Below are 20,234 nucleotides of genomic sequence, written 5' to 3'. Positions count from 1 at the left end.
AGCCCTTTCTGTGCCGTCCTCCCCGGGGCGCAGACAGGAAGGGAAGCAGGGGAGGATCGAGCCTCCGGGACACATCTGCAGGCTCTCCTTCGAGGGGCGGTAGGCAGCAAGCCAGGGCCCCGTGTGGAGGGATGGAAGGACTTTGGCTCCTTCCCCGTGAAGCCTCCGTGTAGCCCCTGGCAGCCCTTCCTGCTGGGGTCAGCCCGCACAGCAGATGAGGGGCCCCGTGATCTGGGCACGCGGCTGGGGACCGCAGGGCCCTCCTCCCTGCAAGGCTGCGCCCCCCCCCCCCCCGTGACCTGCTGTGGCCCATGCTGGTGGCCGCATGCCCCCTGAACCCTGACTGTGCATCTCAGCTTGAAGAGTGCTGAGGCTGCTCCCCTGCCACTCGCCCACCCTGCTTGCCAGGGTCAGGAGACACTCACTTGACAGAGATAAAGGGGGACGGTGCCCATCTCCAGGCCGTGGACTTAACTATGGATGATTTTTATTTTTTATTTTTTATTTTTTGTGTTGTCTGTTCCTAAAAATTTCTTTAATGAACATGTATTACTTTTCTATTCAAGAAAATGAATGTTATTTTTAAAAGTAGCTTTTTGTGACTTGCTTGTGCACCCATGGGCGACCTTGCCCGGGCTTGGTGAGAAGGTGCGAGCGGGTCCCCCCAAAACCCCAGGGGCTGCAGGCAGGTGGTCTGGCACAGTCACAGCCAGAGTTGGGCTGGGCTTCCCCTCCGGCCAGACTGCCCAGGGGCAGAGGGCAGGGCACAGGCCACTTTCTGGAGGCTCCTTGAGGAGCCCAGGGGCCTGGGAGTTGCCCATCCCCTTCAGGAGCAGGAAGACGCAGCCCTTGTTTCCCTCTTTCGAGAAAAGCAGGAAGTGGAGCCGTGCTCCTGTCCTCAGCAGCTCGGGCAGGAAATTCCCAAGTGTGGGTGCCTGCCTGCTGGCCCAATTGTCCTGGCATCTGCCAGGGCGGGAGGGGCTCTGGGGCCAGGACAGAAGGGTCCCAGCAGGCTGTCCCCAGACCAGGTCTCACCCCCCCACCCCCCGGGGCAGCGCAAGGTCAAGGAGGACTGCCTTCCAGTTCTGCCTCCAATGCCGCCTGGCTTTCCCAGGGAGGTCGTATGCCTTCACTGGCCTCAGCACCCACTACTGCCTGGGGCCTGGCCCCGCCTGCATTCCGCAGTGGACAGTCGTGGCCGAGGGGTGATATGGCCTGCAGCCATATCTTGGCTCGGGGCCCCTGGATCCCTCTAGCCTGCCCACTGTGCCCTCCTCCCGTGCCCTGTGCCCACCCATGTCTCCACCCCATGCACATGCACATGCCCTGTGCACACATCCCACGCCCCACACTTTATGCATACACCCCAGGACCCCCACCCCAGGCCCCACACCCCACATCCCAGCATATACCCCAGGCCCTGACCCCATGCCCCACACCCCACATCCCAGTATATACCCCACACCTCAGGCCCCACACTCCATACCCCAGGTTGCACTCCCCATACCCCATACCCCAGGCCCCCCAACACCTGTGGCCTCAGACCTCCTCCCTTACCTACCTGCCCCTTCTGCCTGCCTCTTGGCCTCGTCTCCAACACCTCCTCCAGCCATCAGCCCCACCCCTCAACTCCTGTGGACCTCTCCTGCCCCATTGGAGGGCAGGTGTTCTTGGGGATGCTGTTGTGGAGGGCTCCGCTGTGTCAGGGGCCCCTTGGAACCGGCCCAGAAGAGACCCCACCCACAGGTGCCCAGGTGTCTCTCACAAAGCCTGCCTTGCTCATAGCCCAACTATGAGGAGGGGACGAGGGGGGCAGGGGACACTTGGGGAGTGCCTCCGGCTGGCCCCACTGATAAAATCCACACGCCTTCAGCTGCCTCTTCTCCTGGGAGCACCGGCCCTGCACTGACCTGGGGTGTCCCGCGCCTGACCTTTGTGCTGCTGCTTTGTTTTCGGGCAGGAGGGCCTGGCAGAGTCTGGCGTGGACGTCCACGTGGTGGCCACCCGTGGGCATCGTCAGGAACTGTGGCAGACGTGATTGAGGCAAGCTCCCGTCCTGGGAGGGCGGCGGTGTCGACTGCCTTTCTCGGGGGACCCGCCACCGAAAGGGGCCGGGGACCCAAGACGCCAGCCGCATGGGGTGGGCACGGAGCTCTGGCCCCGAGCAAGTTAACTGGCAGCCCTTCCGGGGGCCTCCAGGGCCGAGCTGCTCACAGCCCAGCGTCCCCGGGGGCTTGTAATGTGTCCAGTCTCTGCAGGAGGCGGGAGCCCGGGAGGAGTTGCTAATCCAGAAGGCCAGAGACTGGTCTCGGGGAGGAAGTCAGATCTTGACTTGGTGGTTTGTGGGGGACTGAAGGGTCTCTTCAGAGCAGGGAGAGCAAAGTTCAGAACATTTAGAACCCTGCTTTTAAAAGCCTAAAAAGCTGTGTGGCTCCTGGGAGATGTATGAGAGCCCCTGGGACTCTGGCTCCCAAGGGGGAGGGGCGTGGCAAGGGCACAGCTGGGGTGATCTCAGAGCCCGGACCCTGAGAATATAGCGGCCAGGACTCCGCCAGCATCTGGAATGCACTTGAGAACAGCTCTGACCACAGAAAAGCCCTCTGAGGAAGATGGTACAATGTGAGCCGAGGCAGGAGGCAGACAGGACCTCGTGACTGGCCAGGTGACCTCATGTCCGCCACGGCCATGGTCTCAGCTGGGAGTGGTGAGGTGGCCGGTGTGTGGTCCCCGGAAACCCTGAGAGGGCAGGGTTGCCCAGAACGGGCGTCTGCAGGCCGTGGAGGCAGCTCCCACGTTGGTCCTGGACACTGGCTGGCACGGCCGCACGGGCGGGGAGGCCCCACACAGCTTTCTCTCGGGGATGCAGTGTGCTTAGCCAGCTGGTTCCTGAGCACCCAGGACCCCTGCCCTTCCATTTCTCCATCAGGGTGGCCATGAAGCCCCTGGAGCAGGGTCTGTCCTGAGTTGTAGGCCTTGATTTCAGCCACATGGCCAAGTCAGACCCGTGATGGTCCTGGGGTGACACAAACACTGTGCCAGCTCAGGCGCTGTGGTCTCACATCTCTGGCGACGGTTTGGGCCCTGCATCCCCAAGAGGGGATGAGGAGGAGGGCAGGGGGTGAGCCTACCCCCTCTGAGCCAACATCATCCATCTGTCCTATGGCAGATGGACCCGTGGTTCCAACAGATGTTTTCGGAATGTCTTCTGCTGGATGGGGCGAGGGGCACAGTGCAGAGGAAAGGGCCACGCCTCTACTGTCACAGAGGCCACAGTTTAGTGCAGAGACATTCACACAGAGGACGCAGCCGCCGTGTGGCTGCAGGGGGGTGACCAGCATGGGGGAGTCCATAGGGTGTTGTCCAGGGTCAGATCCAGGAAGGGTCTCGAGGGTGAAAGTGGAAGATGGGCCAGACCCCAAGCGAGACAAGCAGTGATCCCAGAGGTCTGAGCTTGAAGCCAGGTCACCCAGGGCTTGCAGGAGCAGCCAGGGGCCCAGGAAACACCTGCTGTGGGCTGTAAGTTCAGCTGGGGCACTGGGGGAGGGCAGGGCACACAGCTGGGCACACAGACGCACAGCCAAGGCCGAGCTGCAGCAGCACAGGATGGGGCCAGTCTAGCAGGGGCCTCCCTCACCCCGAGTGGGTGCTGCAGTGTGCGGGAGTCTGGGGGCCTGCAGCCGAGCGCCGTGCACACACGTTCCGGGTGGCAGGTCTCTGGAGGCTGGCAGAGTCCTCCCCTGCCTGGGCCCTGGCTAGGTGGCCTCAGTGGCAAGTGCTGGTGGCGTGCCTTAACCTCAGAAGAGGGGCCCAGGAGAGCTTCCCAGACCTCATGGCCAAGCTCTGGCCAGCAGATTAGGTCTCCCGGATGAGCTTGCAGTGGGAGGTCAGCCCATGGGGGCTGAGCCCATGGCTGCAGTAACAGGGTCTGGTGGTGGCTGGATGTGGGCCTGGTGCCACCAGGACAGGGATGAGGGTCACAGGGGACTGCTCCAGGCAGATGAGGGCTTTGTGAGTTACAAGAACAAGGAGGCAGTTTCTGCGAGTGAGTTAGGCCAGGCCACGGGGACAGGAGTATCAGGACATAGGGACAAGAGGCCCCAGGACACAAGGGCAGGAGAGTCAGGACATGGGAGGGGGGCTGTGGCCCACAGCTTTGGCCCCGGCTTCTTCTGACCCCCACAAAGCTCAGGAACCTGTCACCATCGGGGGTCCCAAGGGCCTGGCTTCTGCAAGGAGGACACCCAAGTTTCCTTTTTTATGCAGCTGGCGGATGGTTTCCAGAGGTGGCCAGAGCTATTTGAAGAGCAGATCTGGTCCCTTGCCCTGTCTCTGAGTTTGCTGTCAGGAAAACAGAGCTGACCCTTCCAGCTGACCCTCAGTCAGGGTCCAGCCATGGCAGGAGGCGTTCTGAGGCAATCTGCATCCCTCACCTCACCCCCACCCAGAGGGGCTGTGACTGAGACCCTGGGCGGTAGGCTCCCGGTGGCCTGTGCCTGGCTCTGGGGGCAGCTGGAAACTGTCCGGACACCTGGGGCTATCTGGGGGCAGCAGGCAGGCCCAGGTCTCAAGGTGCTGTGTGCACAGAGGCAGGGGGGCAGGGTCCCCTGGGGCTGGTGTGCAGCGGTGTTGCTGACGCACAGGTGTCCAAGTTGCCTGAGAACAGCCCTGACCTCTCCCTCCAGCCAGTCCTCCCAGACTGCTCCCTGGCTCGGGGTTCCGGGCAGAGCTGGGGCTGCCTCTGTGCCAGGAGAGCTTCCGTCCCCCCCAGGCTGCTACGGAGTTGAGCCACCAGCAGCCGTGTGGATGTTCAGGGCTGTTGGAACAGCACCTGCTCCAACACCTGAACAACTGGCCGCAGTGTTGTCACTGCCCGGGACAGAGTGAGGCCCTCTCCTCCTCTCCCCCTGCAAGCCTGCCCGACAGGGTGTGGGCTCAGCCCTGGCCTCCCTCTCAGGGGCCACTGGCTCAGGGTCAGGCTCGGTTGGCATGCGCCTGGGGAGGTGCCCCCAGAACAGGGATGTTTCCTCTAAGTGTCCCTTCCGTGAGCCTGGTCAGAGGAGAAGGCAGGGCGAGGGGTGAAGGGGGCCTGGCCATGCCTTGTGCCGACCTGTGGGGGTGAGGCAGGAGCCCCAGAGGCCCCCTTCTGGCTGGCGTCTCCTCTCTTATATGGCAGGCAACATCTCGATTCCCTGCTTCCCTGTGAGCCGGCCAGGCAGGGGACCCCACCCCAGTGCCATGCACACCTGCCCACCCCTCAGGCCACTCTCACTAATTACCCTGCTGTTTGCCACAGTCACTGCATCCAGCAGATCCTGGAGGCGGTTCTCCATTGCCACCAAATGGGGGTCGTCCACAGGGACCTCAAGGTGAGTCCCCCACCCTGCTCTGTGCCAGGTGTCTGTTGTCTGTACCTGCATGTCTTGCAAAAGGAGACCCCGGAGGAGCAGTGAGCATGCCAGGAAATGCTGTGTGTGTGGGGACATGTGCACGTATGTGTGTGCATGAGCAGATGTGTGTGAGAACGTGTGCAGGTGTGCATGTGTGTACTTGTGTGGGTATGTGAGTATGTGTGCACAAAGGCAGGAGAAACGTGTGCTCACATGTACGTGTGTTTGCACACATGTGTGTGCATGCGTGTCCGTGTGATGGTGTGTGTGCATGAAGGTGTGTGTGTGCATGAGTGTGAGGTGTGTGCCTGAAGGTGTGTCATGCATGTGGGTGCATGCAGACGTGTGTGTGCGTGCATACGTGTGTGTGCATGAAGGTATGTGTGAAGTGTGTGTGTCATGCATGTGTGTGCATGAAGGCGTGTGTGTGTGCGTGAAGGCGTGTGTGCGTATGCATGTGTGAGGTGTGTGTGCATGAAGGTGTGTGTGTGTGTGCATGCATGTGTGAGCACAAAGGTGTGTGTATGTGTGCATGCATGCGTGTGTCTGCACACGTCCCTCCAGACCCCTCCAGGCTCCAGGATTGAGAGAGGGCAGGTGTCAAAAATCAGCCTATGTCTACTTGGGGTGTTTCTTTCTGGGCTCCAGGTGAGGCTCAGACCTGGCGTGGGGCACACAGGTAGGGCTGATGCCAAGGGAGCAGGGGGTGAGGGGCCGGCCTCCCTGCTCTCTGCCAATGTCCAGCCCAGGCCGCAAGTCTCTGCTGCCCCAGGCTAAGCTCTAGGCAAACTGGTTTGTCACCTGCAGGGCGCAGCATGGCTTCAGGAGGAACAGCAGCCCTCCTCCTCCCCCTCCCCCTCCCCTGCCTCCTAGTCTGTCCAAGCTGTGTTCCTGTTGGCTTTTTCTCTGGGGTGGGGGTGGGCGTGGGCCTGTCATTCCTGCAGAGAGTCCCCAGGTGGCCTTTGAGACCAGCCTTCCCATGGGATGTGTGCTCACACTGAACGGGGTCACACCTTCCTTGGGCTACCAGGGTGTGTGTGTGTGTGTGTGTGTGTGTGTGTGTGTGTGTGTGTGTGATCTTTGCGGCGCTGCTCTGGGGACGAGGTCCCGCCAGGAGCAGGCTCAGGACCCCCTCTCTGCATGTCCCACATGGTCCTGTGGCCCTCTGTGCCTGCGCTGCCGGCCTGCCTTGTCATGAGTCTCCCCTCTGTCACCGTATTTTGTGGGAAGCAGCATCCCTTGGAGGCATGCATCCCCACCTTGTTCATGATTCATAGCTATCTTTGGGGCCACGGTAATGCTCCCCACAGCCCAGCTGTGACCCCGGGGGCAAACAGCACCCTTCAGCCTCCCGCCACGTGTGAAGGGCTGAGTGCCCTCCTCTGGAGAGGGCCCTGCCTCCTGGTCTCCTGACTGGGACAGAGCCCCAGAGGCCCTGCCATGGTGGGTTTGCTCTCAGCCAAGGCGGGGAGAAGGGCGGGAGGAGAGCGCACAGGGGCTGCAGGGGGCGGGGCTCTGCTGCATCCCCTCTTTTCCCAGGATCCCCAGCCCTTCCCTGAGACCAAGCTCACTTAAGTCTTGCTTCTCGGGAGTGTGGTTTTGTTCTCTCTGATCTGTGGAATTCAGGTCAACCCCCCTGGCCGGCCACAGCTGTGCCCCTGCTCTTTCAGACTGCTTCATGTGGGTGCAGGAGGAGGTGGGGGGGGGGTCTCCTACCTGGCTCACGTGGGCAAAATGAAGGTGTTCAGGGGCCTCCAGGCTGTGCTGGGTGGGCAGGGCCACATGTCCCTGTCATGTGTCTTCTGTAGGGATGGAGCCCAGAGGGTCCCTGGTTCCTGCCACAGGGCAGCATCCTTCATGGGTTCCAAGGGCCTCTTACCACGATCTAACACGTCAGGGTTACAAGCAGAGTTGACACAGTTGGGTGGGTGGTGTTTACCCTGAAATGGCAGTGTGGTCTCAGTGGGCCTGCCTTTTGGGAGGGTGGCCTGGTGAGGGGGCTGAGGGCCCCAGGAGCCCCTGGCCTGGTCACCGATGGGGAAGTCCAGAGGCTACCACCGTGGGAGGTGGCCGGGCCAGGATGGGAGGGGCCCTGTGTACAGGACTCAGTGTACAGGGACCCTGTTGGGCCCTCGGGCCACGTGTCCCCAGTCAAGGACGGCAGCCCCCTTGGTACTCTTGTGGGATGGGGACGAATGTCATTTCAGCTTGAGCAAGGCTGCTGCTCCTTGAGGCCAGGCAGGCGGGGAGTGGGACAGCCAAGCCAGAGGGACTTGGTGGGCTGATGTTCCGAGGTGCCCGGGCTATGGGGCCCGTGGTCCTCCTCCGTGCCCTCTGGGGTCACCATCCTCAGGCAGCCCCCCACCGTGTCTCAGCGCCCAGGTGGGGGCATGGGGTGGGGATGCTGCCTGCTAGGACTTGTAGGGTGCCTTTAGTACGGTCGTCTCCCTGGGTGTGAGCCCACTCCCCTCTGTCCCCGGGAAGGTCACAGGGTGTCAGCCACGCCCGGGGTGGCCCCCACAGGGCAGCCTGCAAACCGCTCCCTCCGTGACGCCCCGGGTGTAACCACACGCCCACTGGCTCGTCGCCTTCCCTGCAGCCTGAGAACCTGCTCCTGGCCAGCAAGTGCAAAGGGGCTGCAGTGAAGCTGGCGGACTTCGGCCTGGCCATCGAGGTGCAGGGGGACCAGCAGGCGTGGTTTGGTGAGTGTCCTGGTGGGCTGGGGTGGGGGTGGAGGTGGGGTGGGGGTCAGCTGCCACCTCAGCCCTCACACTTCTCCTCCTTGTCTGCAGGGTTCGCTGGCACGCCAGGCTACCTGTCCCCAGAGGTCCTGCGCAAGGAAGCATATGGCAAGCCGGTGGACATCTGGGCGTGCGGTGAGGCCTCCGTGTGGGTGGGTGGGGCCTCGGGGAGGAAGTCATGGGCCTATGCCACTTGGGCTGTGCCAGACCCGCCCCTGGGCTGCCCCCAGCCAGGGGGCCCCTCCCCACTCACAGAAGCCCACCTCCCCAGTGAGAGGCCTGAGTGCAAGGATGGCAGGGTGCTGGAGGGGTAGGGGGCTGTGCAGGCCACTCTGGCAGGGCTGCCTGAGGATCCCCTGCAGAGCTGAGCACCTGAGGTGACACTTCAGGGGTGGGGGGGGGGCACTTGAGGACCCCAGTGCCCTCATGTGGCTCACTGGCTCTGGGCAGGGTCCCCATCGCAGCCAAGGCCAAGGACACCGCAGCTGTTAAGTGCAGGAGCTGGGCCTCTGACCCCCTGTCCCCTGGTGGGGAGAGCAGTGTGCCCTGACTGGCGTGTCACTGCACTTGTGTTCCAAGGGCACAGGGATGGGCTCTGCTGGGTGCGGGGCTCAGGTAGGGGTTGTGGGGTCTGGGGAGTGTGGGGTGGGGGTGGGGCTGCCTAGTGGGGGGCTGGGGGTGAGGCACCAGTGGGGGCTGAGGGGTTCTGGGAAGCTGCGGGGGTGGGGGACCTAGTGAGTGGGGGCCTGAGGTTGGAGGTCTGCGGGGGTGGAAACTGAGGGTAGGGGCTGGGGTCAGGGACTTCGAGGGTGGGGCGGGGGCTTTGGGGTGGGGTTAGGGGCTGGGGGTGGGACTGCGTGGTGGTGGGCGCTGGGGGGCAGGGGCTTCGAGGGCGAAGACAGGGGCTGGGGACTGCAGGGATAGGGGGTGGGGGCAAGGACTTGGTGGTTTGGGCCTGGGAGTAGGCACTGGGGGCGGGGCTTCGTGGTGGTGGGGTCGGAGGTAGGGGCAGCGGGGGTCGGGGCAGCGGGGGTCTGGGGGCGGGGCTGTGTGGTGGTTGGGGGCTGGGGGCGGGGCTGCGTGGTCGTGGGGGCTGGGGGCTAGGTCGGGGGCCTGTAGGGGTAGGGGCTGGGTGCTGGGGGGCTGGAGGTAGGATCTGGGGGCGGGGCTACATGGGGGCGGGGAAGGGACTGCGGGGATAGGGGCTGGGGGCGGGGCTGCGTGGTCGGGTGTTAGGTGTAGGGGCTGGGGGCGGGGCTGCGTGCTGGTGGGGGCGGGGCTGGGGCCTGCAGGGGAAGGGGCTGAGGGCGGGGCTGCGTGGGGGCGGGGGCTGGGTGGGGCTGGGCGGTGGTTGGGCGGTGGTTGGGAGAGGGCGAGGGCTCCATGGTATGGGGCTGAGGGCCAGGCGGCAGCCTGAGGCCGGCGCTCTGCTTTGCGCAGGGGTGATCCTGTACATCCTGCTTGTGGGCTACCCGCCCTTCTGGGACGAGGACCAGCACAAGCTGTACCAGCAGATCAAGGCGGGGGCCTACGATGTGAGTGCTGGGACCCCGTCCTGTCGGGGCGGGGGACAGGGAATGGGCAGGACCACCTGCTCCCCAGAATCATGACCTGGATGAGATACCTCGGAGAATTCGGGCTTTTGCCTGGGGTGGGGGCTTCAGGCTCTCCCACGTGTTGCTTTCTTTCTAGTTTCCATCCCCCGAGTGGGACACGGTCACTCCTGAAGCCAAAAACCTCATCAACCAGATGCTGACCATCAACCCCGCCAAGCGCATTACCGCACACGAGGCGCTGAAGCACCCGTGGGTCTGCGTAAGTGTCCCCAGCGCGTTGACCCCGCTCCTTACCTCTGATGGGCCCCCTGGTCTGCTGGGCACAGCACAGGCCTCAGTCTCTGGGAGGACGGGGCTCTGGGGGTAGAGAGGCCCCGTCCCTCATGTAAGGGAACAGGGCGTGGAGGCTGACAAGGGACAAGCCAGGGGGCAGTGGGTCGGGGACACAGCCGTCTGGGGTGCCAGCAGGGTGAGGATGAGGTGGGGGCAGGCAGGCTGTAAGGGGTGATGCACTGGGGCCAGGCAGCAGCTGGGATGGATGGTCTCCTGCTGGCCCCCGTAGGTGCCACGGCCCTGTTGTCCCTCTCCCTGATCCCCATTTCGAGTCGCCTCAGGTGCAAAGCTAACATCCCTCTTTCCACAGCAACGCTCCACTGTGGCCTCTATGATGCACAGGCAGGAGACTGTGGAGTGCCTGAAGAAGTTCAATGCCCGAAGAAAGCTCAAGGTGAGACCCGGCCCAGTCCCCCCGGCCCCTGCCTGCTGACCCCACCCCCCCCCCGGGGGTGCAGCCCCAGGCTCAGAGAGGCCAGAGGGGTCCTGGCTGGCTTGGTAAGGGGAGGCACAGGGGTCCCAGTGACCTTAGCACCACCCCAGACCAGACGTGCCAGGTGGACTCAGCCCCCACATGACAGTGACACTGGAGGTGCACAGAGCCTGCCCGTGGGCCAGGTGCCCCCTAGGACATGCTGTGCACCTGGTCGCTGCTGCTTGCTTTCATGTGAGCCAGCAGCCAGCCGCAGACCCTAGTGGGTTTGGTGAGGAGAGCACCCTAGCTGGTGCCTGGGGGTCGGGGGGAGGTGGCAGGGAGCTGACCTGTGGGAGGCCAGCCCCTCGTGGGTCTCCCCGGAGCACTACTGCAGGCAGGAGGGCTGTGGTCAGTGGGCAGCCGCTGTCTCAGCTCTGCAAGAAGGAGGCCTGGCCATGCAGCTGGCACTTTTGTAGTCTTGTGTCTACAAGGCTGTGACCCTGATTCTGCCCGGGCACCCAGAGCCTGAGGTCGGGGCTGGGATTCCTGGTCTCAGCTATATGTCTCTCCCCAGGGTGCCATCCTCACCACTATGCTGGCCACGAGAAATTTCTCAGGTGAGAACAGTCTTCGCCCCGAAGAGAAGGCTCACCACTGGCCTGTGGTCCACGGCCCACCCCTCTCACCCCGATGGCCCTTCTCCTCCACTGCTCAGCAGCCTGGCCTTCTGTCCTCTGAGGGCAGCGAGGCCTGGGCTCCATGGGCGACACCCCCACTCGGCCCCGTCCCTGCGTGTTGGGTCTCTGTGTCCTCGCCTGACGCCCCAGTGTCTGAGCTGCCTGCCACCTGGGCCACAGCTCTGTGTGTCTGTCCGGGTGTTGGTCGGCACCTCTGTGGCCTCGTTGTTGTCCTGACCCTCTGAGCACCCGTTCTGTGTGTGGGAGGGGAGAGGAGAGCCCGGGACCTCCCTGCTGAGCTTTGGACATGCTGGCGGCCGCCCACCTGGGGCACTGAGGGTGGGTGGGGCTGGGAGCGTGCGGCTGCTCTAGGGGGTCTGTCAGCGACCCCAAGGTCAGGGGCCCCGGCAGGCCCGCTGGGCACAGCGTCTCCCTGAGGGGCAGGTCACCCTCTGGCTGTCCTGTGGTTGTCTGTCGCCCGCGTCCGTCGGGTGCGGGAGCGTCTGGGGTCCGTTCTTGTCCGTTTGTATTCAGCACCCTATCCTGTTACTTTTGCTGCAGGGAAGGGGGGGCATGCTGTCACACCAACACTAATAGGACCTGTCCTGTGCGCACACCCACCCAGTGGGTGCGAGAAGCCCCCACGGGGGTTTTCTAAGGAGAAAGGAGGCAGACGCTTTCCAACTGTCACTTGGTCTGGGTCCTGTTCCCGCTCTCCTGTGAACGGGACTCTGGAGCCATTCGCCACCCAACCGTGGACTCTAATCTTCTTCTGCTTCCTTTGTCTCTCCCCCTCCCTTCCCCTGCCCACCCCGTCTGTGTCCGCCCCTCCCTCGTCTCTAACCCGGTGCTAACAGTGGGCAGACAGACCACCGCTCCAGCCACAATGTCCACCGCGGCCTCCGGCACCACCATGGGGCTGGTGGAACAAGGTAGATGTTCTTGACCAGGGTCCCGCCTGTCGGCACGCAGCCCCCTCGCTGCACGCAGCTGCCGGCTGGGCCTCCAGGGCCACCCCAGAGGCCCCGGGAGCCCCCGCTCCCGCTGTGCACAGGTCCCACAAGGAGGGTCTCGGACCCCACCTGCTAAAGGAGGGGCCGGGCTAGGTGACCCCTAAGCCGTGCCTCCGCCCACACTCATTTCATTGAATCTTGGTCCTGGCCCCTGAGTCTGGGGGTCAGGAGACCCCTCTGGTCAGAGCCCTTTGCTCTCTGATCTCTCTCCCCACTTGTCTGTCAAGACCCCCGTTCCCAGTGACCTTGACTGCCCATAAGAAACCTCAGGGTTGCTGCTGGGTCCGAACCCTGAATGGGGGGCCCCAGGGAAAAAGGCACTGAGGCAGAGACCCTGCCCCACGCGAGCCCTGTCACCCGTTCCGGCCAGCCCCGACCACCCAGCTGTGACCTTAGCCAGAGCCCCAAGGGCTGGCAGACCCCAGGACCTGCTGCTGGAGCAGCGTGAACCGGGGGTGGGCAGGGTTAGGGTGCACGGAGCCAGCTGAGGGCCGATCCTAGGACTCCCCGGATGGAGCTGCGGGGGCCTGGCGTCCTGCCATTGCCTTGTGCTTTGCCTTGGGGCGGGGTGGAGGCCTCATCCCCCACCCCGTCCACCCCAGCTCTTGCCTCAAGATCCCCCCGCCGGGTGTGCAGCCCCGCCTGCCCAGCTGGAGGGCCCCTCTTCCCAGCCACCACCCCATGGGATGCTCAGGGGAAGGCCGCCCTGGGGAAGGAGGGTCCGTGCCCCTCCTGTGAGCGCAGCAGACCTGTCCAGCAGGCGAGGCCCTACCCAGAAGGATGTCTTTGGCTTAATGTCCAGAGCCTTTCTAGAGCCGGTGAGGGGAGGAGAGCGGGGAGCAGGGAACCTAGGCGCTCCTGGGGAAGAGCTGCTGTCCAGCCACAGCGAGTGAGACCTCTGGCTGCTCTCTGCCGAGGGCCCTTGCCTGCAGCCCGCCTGCCAGCAGTGGATGTGCACCGCATGAGGCCGTGTGCATGTGCAGTGCCCTGGGCGCCGAGGGCCGCTGTGTCCCGGGTGCGGTCAGTGCATGAGGACGGAGCCCAGCATGGCTGTCCCGGGTGACTGGTGTGCAGACGGGGCAGAGGCTGGGCCTGCCCTGTGGGCTGAGGGCCCCCCTGCTAGGTCAGCCCAGCTCAGCCAGTGGCACTGGGCTGGGGGGGTCTCAGCTTCAAGGCTGTTGCCCCTCCATGGGGGCGGCCCCCTGGGGGACATAGCACCTGGGCCAGAGGAGCCCTGGGGGTCTTTGTAGAGACAGACGCTGAGGCTCATGGGAGTGTCTTGGCCTTCCTCAAGAAGGGAGCAGGAGGGGGCAACCGTGGCCTGGCCTGAGGACCCCCGGTGGGTGGGCCAGAAGGTCTCTGTGTATCTATCAGGGCTCTGGGGTGCCAGTTCAGGCCCCCGTGGCACAGATGGAACAGCCTGTGCTTTCGAGTGCCAGTGTAAACGGGGTTGACGAGGACCTAGAACCAATCTGGGTGGAGCCGTGAACTCTTCCAGGAGCTGCTTCCAGGGAGGGCATAGCTCCAGTCCATGCTGCGCCCACACTCGCAGATGCTGGTTAGAGGTGGCTCCTGGGAGCAGGGTATGGGAACTGGGTGAGAGGATTGGTGTCTGCTGTCGGGCTTTCCGGAGCCCGGGCCCTGGTGGAGCCGTCTGAGTCCCCGGATGGGTGTTGCCGTGTCGAGTAGCACAGTCTGGGATTTGACTGAGTTCAGGGACTGAGAGGAGTACCCTCGTAAGACCCAGTCTGTCCCAGGGTCTCCATCTGCCTCCGCCCAGGGCCTGGCTTCGGGGCGGGGGGGGGGGGGGGTGGGGGGCAGTGCCGACCGCATCCCCTCAGGGCGCCGAGCCAGCCCTGGGCTGCACCGCTCTGATGCCGAGCCCACAGGATGCCGCAGGGCCCGGCTTAACTTTGGGTGCGGGGTCAGCTTGCCTGCCTGCTCACCTGCCTTGATGCGCGCGCCTTCAGAGGGGCTGGGGGCCTTCCTCTCCTGGCCCCTGGAGGAGACCCGCCCCCAGCTGGTGGGCCCAGGAGGAGGGGTCCCCGCATGACTCCCACTTCAGAGGAGGTGGGCTCTGCCTGCGCACTGGACGCCGGGGTGGGGGGGGGGGGTCAAGGGAGCGGACTGCTGAGGTCAGTGTGGGTCAAGGGGGCCATGCTGATCGCTAGGTCAGGAGCCAGGGCTCCGTGTGCAGGGCTGGCCCACCCCTCCCCAATCCCTGCCGCAGGAAGTGGCTCCGAGAAGGTGGCATTTTTGGTGCTGGGGAACGTTTCTTGGGTCTCGGCTGGCAGGGCATCAGGACACAGTTCTGATCCAGCTTCCCCAGGATCGGGAGGCTGAGACGCAGAGCAGGCAGGCCTGGGGGGCAACGAAAGGGGTGGCCTGTTGTCCCTTCACTTACTGGGACCCCAAGACACCTCTCACAGAATGAGGACCACCGGACACGGAGCTGGGCCAGGAGGCAGGCTCTGTGGTGCAATGCTGCTCCCTGGATCCTGGGGGAGGAAAGGATGGTTGTGGGGGAGGGCCGGGAACAGGACACTGCACCCAGGGTGGCTCTCCAACAGCCCCACAGCGCCCCCTGGCCCAGCACAGTCACCTGTGTCCCTGCCCAGAGCCCAGAGGGCAGCGATGGGTGACTGCAGAGAGGAAGGTGGTTAGCAGGCAGCGGCCCAAGGCCTGGGATTCCCCCTTGGCTGCTGCACTGGGGACCTGACGGTGGTTCTCAAAGTGAAGCAGAGTTAGGATCCTCCATGACAGATGACAACTGAACGGATACCACAACCCACCTCCCCCCCTCCCCCAGAGGTCTGGGGTGGACCTGGGTGGTTCTGATGCTGCTGGCGTGGAGACCCCACTTTGAGAACCACTGCATTTCTCTGGGCCCAAGCGTTCACAGGGTCTGATGTCACAGCCCCGAGTGGGTGTTCTCTGGGGGACATTCCTGGCAGCGAGGGGTCCTGGGCCAGGCCCACTGGGGACCACCCTGGGCCCACTGAGCTGGCGGCTCCGCTTCAGGGCTGGCTGGGGGGGAGGGGGGCGGGGGTCTTGACCACCCTGGACCTTACCCCTCCGGCGTCTGCCCTCGGGGAGCGTGGGTGGGGTGGGCAGGACCAGGCTGAGTCCTGGGCCGCACTCCGGACCCTGACCTGACCATATGAATCCTGTTTTTTTTCTTTTCCTCACTACTCTGTCCTCACCTTTCCCTTCCTGTGAGGTAAGTTGACTTCCTGTGTTCCGAGGTTCCACCATCAAAACTAACCACTCAGGAGAGCGCAGATGTGGGCAGGGTGGGCTCGCACAGGAGAGAGTGAGGTGAGGGCTAGTCTGCCCCAATCTCTGTGGGGTCAAGTGGGGTAACACAGGCCACCTGCCCAGCATCCTACAGGTGGTGGGAGCCTGGGACCCTCCCCCAAGGGTATCATCCTGCTGAACCCACTCAGAGCCCAGGGTCCTCAGGCGTGGACGGAGAGGCCCATGTTGGCACCGATGTTGCCAGAGCAAGGCCAGGACTGGTTCACGAAGAATGAGGCAGCCCCTTGGGTGCTCTCAGCCGGGGGTGGGGGCACAGCCAGGGGCCTTGAGTCCTGTTGGCTGAGAAGGGGCCAGGAGGCTGAGAGCAGGCAGGCCCCTGGGGTTGGGACGAGCCCCTCCCTGCTTGGGTGGCCAGTTACAGCTCACCACCCCTGCCCAAGAACACAGAGAAGGGCAAACAGATGTCCCCACCCCACCCTGGTGCCCTGTCCTGTGTTCCTACCTGGGGCGGGGCCCTGGTGGTGGGGGGATCTCTGTGTCCTGCAGGGTCATGGTGCATGGCCCGGGGAAGGAACCTGTCCCTGGGGATGAGGGTGTTGGGGCGGGCCTCTCCAGGATGGCCCACAGGCCTGCTTTGTCCCTGCTGGCCACAGAAGCCACTCTGCCTCAGGACCTCGGGTCACTCACCTGCCCACTTGCTCTTGGGGGCCCCCAGAGCCTGGCCGGTCCCTGAGGTCACCTCACACTGAGGGCTGGGTGGTGTTGGCCCCAGGCCCTTTGCTCATGTTGCCTGTTTTGTCCTCATGCAGCAGCCAAGAGCTTACTCACAAGAAAGCGGACGCGGTGAAGGTGAGTGGCGCTAGCCCTGGGGGGGAGCCCTGACCCTGCCGCGCTGGCCCTACCCCACGCCCTGCAGGGCCCTCCCTCTAGGCCAGGCAGTTTCCCCTTGTCCCCTAACCTCCGCTCCCTCTCTCCACAGCCCCAGACGAACAGCACCAAAAACAGTGCAGCTGTGACCGCCCTAAGGGTGACACTCCCTCCACCGCCCTGGTACTGAGCCCCTCAGCCCCCTGCTTCCGGCCCTTTCGCACCCCGGCCATGTGGGGCCACCTGTCCAGAGGCCTGGGGTGAAGGTGGGTCCAGCCCCGCCCTGTCTCTGGTGGACGCCTGGTCCTCCAGCCCCCTTTTGCCTCTTCGGTGTGAAATGAGGCTGAGCCCCTTCAAGCAGTCCTGGGTTGTGCTCGGAGCCTCCCTCAGGTGCCAGGGACTGGCCCAGCCTCCCGCCCGGGTGGACTCTGAGTCAGCAATGAGAGGCCTTCATGCGCCAGTGAGGCGAGGCCCATGGTGGAGGGCACTTCTGATCCTCCGCCCTCAGCAGGCCCATCCAGAGTGCCCAGTCAGACACTGCAGGGGCGTGGCCTGCCAGGAAGACACCTCCCAGGTGCTGCATGGGTGCGCCGTCCAGGACCTGGGGGCTTTGGGAAAGAATGGGTGAGGCTGGTCATGGCCTCGGAGCCCACCCAGTGATCTGAGGGAGACAGAGCCCTTGGCAGTCTCCTGGTGGAGATCCAGCCGGGGTACCTTCCCATCAGAGGCCGTGGCCCACAAGTCCCCAGCGGCCAGGGAGATGCACGTCCGTGGCTGTGCTGGCCTGTGGCTGCCCGGAGGGGAGAAGCCCGGGGGTTCTGGCTCTGGCCCTTGCCTGGGGGATCCTGGCCCAGGGGACCCCCAGCTGGTGGAGCAGGGGTGCTGTGGGGGAGCTGTGTGCTCACGGTGGCCTGTTGGGGCTTGCTGGCGCACAGGTTGAGTTTTCTCAGAGCACGTGTGGTGTTTCCATGGGCGCACAGGCCCACCTCTGGGAGCCAGCCCCACATGCCCACAGGAGGCTGGGTTTGCCAGATGGCCATCTCACACGTGGGGGCAGCCTCAGTCCAGGAGGGGAGGGTCCCACACAAGCCAGCCCCGTCTCAGACCTTGTCCATCCCATGTGCCACTCCACCCCCATGACATCCTCAAAACCGTGCCCCCACCATGCCGGGGCAGCCAAGGGAGGGGAGAACCTGTTTTCCTGCCCGGGCCCCCATGCTGTCTCCCACACTCCGTGGGCATACACGCTTGTCTCTCTGCCCACCTCTGGGCCCACCCTGGCCTCCCCAGCCCGCTCCGCCTCCTGCCATCCTGGCTCCGCTGCCCTCCTCCCCTACCCCCTCCTGCCACTGCTCACTTCCCTCTTTCCTTCCTCTGCTTCCTTCTTCTGTAGGAGCCTCAAACCACCGTCATTCATAACCCTGTGGACGGGATCAAGGTACTGCCGCACCCCGTCCCCCCTTAGGAGCCTGTGCTCGGGCAGGAGGCAGGCCAGCGGTGGGGCATGTCTGGGACGGTGACCCCTGGGGGGCACTTGTGCTGAGAGTAGGGCGGCAGGTGGAACAGTGAGCCCCACAAGTCTGGGGGCTGCCCAAGGCCCAGAGCAAGGTCTACGTCTCATGTTGTCTGCCGGGCAGCCAGGGGCCAGGAGCGCAGGGTGGTCTCAGACGCAGGTCCCAGGGAGAAGGGGCAGTTGGGGGAGGGAGTAGCTCAGACGCCCCTGGCTTCCCCCATTGCTCACCTCTGTGCCCCCTGTGCTTCCTGCTGAGGCAGCCTGCCTCCTCTCTGCTCCCGCTCTGACATCATCTCTGCTGCATAGGCACCTCGCCTACCCGGGCCAGAGAAGGGGCTGGCTCTAGGGTGGTGGGGAGGGACGTGGGTGGCTGAGCTGTTTCTAGGACCAGCACCCCTCACCCCCACATGCACATACCCAGGCCTGGGTTTCCCCAAAGGGCCCCCCCACACGCTGGCAGTGGGCCGGGATCAGGGGACCAAGCCAGACTCCAGGTGCTGGGAAGGGCCTGGGTGCACTCCTGCCTTGTCACTGTGGACCGGTGTCCCTGGACCCTGTGTCTGGGGTGAGAGGCTCCTGTTCTCCCTGCAAAGGGGCTCTAGACAACCGTCTGGTCCTCCAGGCTGCAGACCCCCCACTTCTGGGCAGGGCCCAGAGCAGTGTGTTCAGTCAGGGGGCCAGAGGGGCCCTCCAGAACTCCGTTAAGATGGTTCTTTCTGAGGAGCAAGCCAGCGTCTTGGGAACCGCGCAACAGGTGAACAGCACCTGGTTTCTTATCTGAAGGGCGGCAAGCCCCCAGGTGTGGGGCTGCCCGGCTGCCCTCTAGGCCACCTGAGGAGTGATGCTGGACAGTCGAGGCCTAAGGGGCAGGCGGCCCCCTCCTGGGGAAGGAGGTGTGGGTGCAGCTCCATTCTGCCTGGGCCGGGCCAAAGGCTCTTGAGGGCCTTCTGGAAGCTTCCCACCTGTCTGCCAAAATGCACAGGCTATGGGTACCTTTCTTCTTCACCAGTATTGTGGAGTTTTAAAGGGCCCATCTTCCTGGCTTATTAAAGAGAGTCTTTCTACCCTGACACAGGGTCTTTCTACCAGGCGTGTGCTGTCGGGAGAAGGCTCAGTCTTCCTGAGCCCAGGGGAATGGGTGACCCCTGGGGGCCAGCACGAAGCTCCTGCCCTGCCCCTGGGGATTCTGGGTTGGGGCCCCGCAGCCTTGGGAGGGCACCTCCAGGGCCCGTGGAGGCCACGTCCTGACCTCCTGCGTCCCTGTGTGTCCCCAGGAGTCGTCGGACAGCACCCACACCACCATAGAGGACGAAGACACAAAAGGTACGAGTGTCGCACACATTCTGCTGTGCTGGTGGGTGGGCCGTGGGGGGGGGACGTCTGCGAAGGGCGGGGCATCTGCGAGGCGTGGGCTGGTGGTGGGCCGAGGGGGGCGGGGCGCTGGCAAGGGGGTGGAGCGTCTGCGAGGCGCTGGCTGGTGGGTGGGCCATGGGGGCGGGCGCCCGCGAGGTGGCTGGTGGGTGAGCCGTGGGGGCGGGGCGTCTGCGAGCTGGTGTGTCGGCGGGAGCCTGACCAGGGCGTGCTGGCAGATGGGCCGGCCCCGGGGCAGTCTCCGGCCCTGGCGCCCTGACCAGCAAGGGGCCTCCCACCCTGCGGAGGACCGGTTCCTGTGGGGAACACCTTGAGAGCTGAATTTGCTCAACTTCTGTTAAATTCCCTTATATTTGTGATCTTGCTTAGCTGGTAGTTGATAAGTAGATAACCAACAAGGGGGCTTATTCTGGGTTTTGGATATTTCCACCACTTGTGTGGGTGGGTTGGGCTTCCACTCTGTGCAAGGCCAGTGACCATGCCTGGGCCTCAGAGGGCGGCAGAGCGCCCTCCCTGTGTGCCCAGGCACCCCTCTTCTGCTCTCCACCTTGTCAGCATCCCCAGGGAGGGGATGTGGCGTCCCAGCCACGCCAGACCACCTAATCCTCTCAGCCACATGCTCACACACCCCTCAGGGCTGCCCCAGGGCCTGATGGCCGGCCATTCTATCAGTTTGGGGGATGCAGTGACACCCGAAAACAGAGGGGAGCATAGGCCCTTGGATGAAGGGAGAGTGGCTGTTTGTGTGTTTTCTCCAGACAGACAGACACAGGCCTAAACCGTCAGCACGGAGGCCTCCCCGACACTCTGGCCTGCCGTTCTGTCTGGCCATGTGGGGGCCTGGATGGCCCAAGCCTGCAGGAGGGTCTGGCAGAGCCTGGCCTGGCCAGCCTCCTCCCAGCCCAGACCCCCACAGCCCCAGGAAACAGGGCAGACTCCCGCACACTGAAGGTCATCGGTCTGGACACCTCCCAGCACTCCTGGAGCCCCGCCTCCGCCTCCCCACTGCCTCTGGACCCCACCACCTGGTGTTGGGGCCGCTGTGAGCTGTGTCTGGGCCTTTTCAGCCTGACCCCACCGGGGTCCTCGTCCCATTCCCTGTC

General features: G+C 64.3%; 1 protein-coding gene across 1 annotated transcript in view; it reads left to right on the top strand.

The window, feature by feature from the left end:
* The window catches only part of CAMK2B (calcium/calmodulin dependent protein kinase II beta), an 82,008-nt gene that overhangs the window by 54,060 nt on the left and 7,714 nt on the right, over positions 1-20,234 (top strand). The window contains 12 exon segments of the mRNA XM_030307595.1: positions 5,294-5,366; positions 7,987-8,089; positions 8,180-8,263; positions 9,569-9,663; positions 9,821-9,943; positions 10,328-10,411; positions 11,007-11,058; positions 16,198-16,229; positions 16,360-16,416; positions 16,419-16,430; positions 17,641-17,685; positions 19,035-19,091. Coding sequence (XP_030163455.1) covers positions 5,294-5,366; positions 7,987-8,089; positions 8,180-8,263; positions 9,569-9,663; positions 9,821-9,943; positions 10,328-10,411; positions 11,007-11,058; positions 16,198-16,229; positions 16,360-16,416; positions 16,419-16,430; positions 17,641-17,685; positions 19,035-19,091 — 817 coding nt within the window.

The sequence above is a fragment of the Lynx canadensis genome, chromosome A2 (assembly GCF_007474595.2).
Source record: "Lynx canadensis isolate LIC74 chromosome A2, mLynCan4.pri.v2, whole genome shotgun sequence".
Classification (NCBI taxonomy): domain Eukaryota; kingdom Metazoa; phylum Chordata; class Mammalia; order Carnivora; family Felidae; genus Lynx; species Lynx canadensis.
Note: the sequence above shows the minus strand (reverse complement) of the source record. Positions and strands in the feature narration are given on the sequence as shown.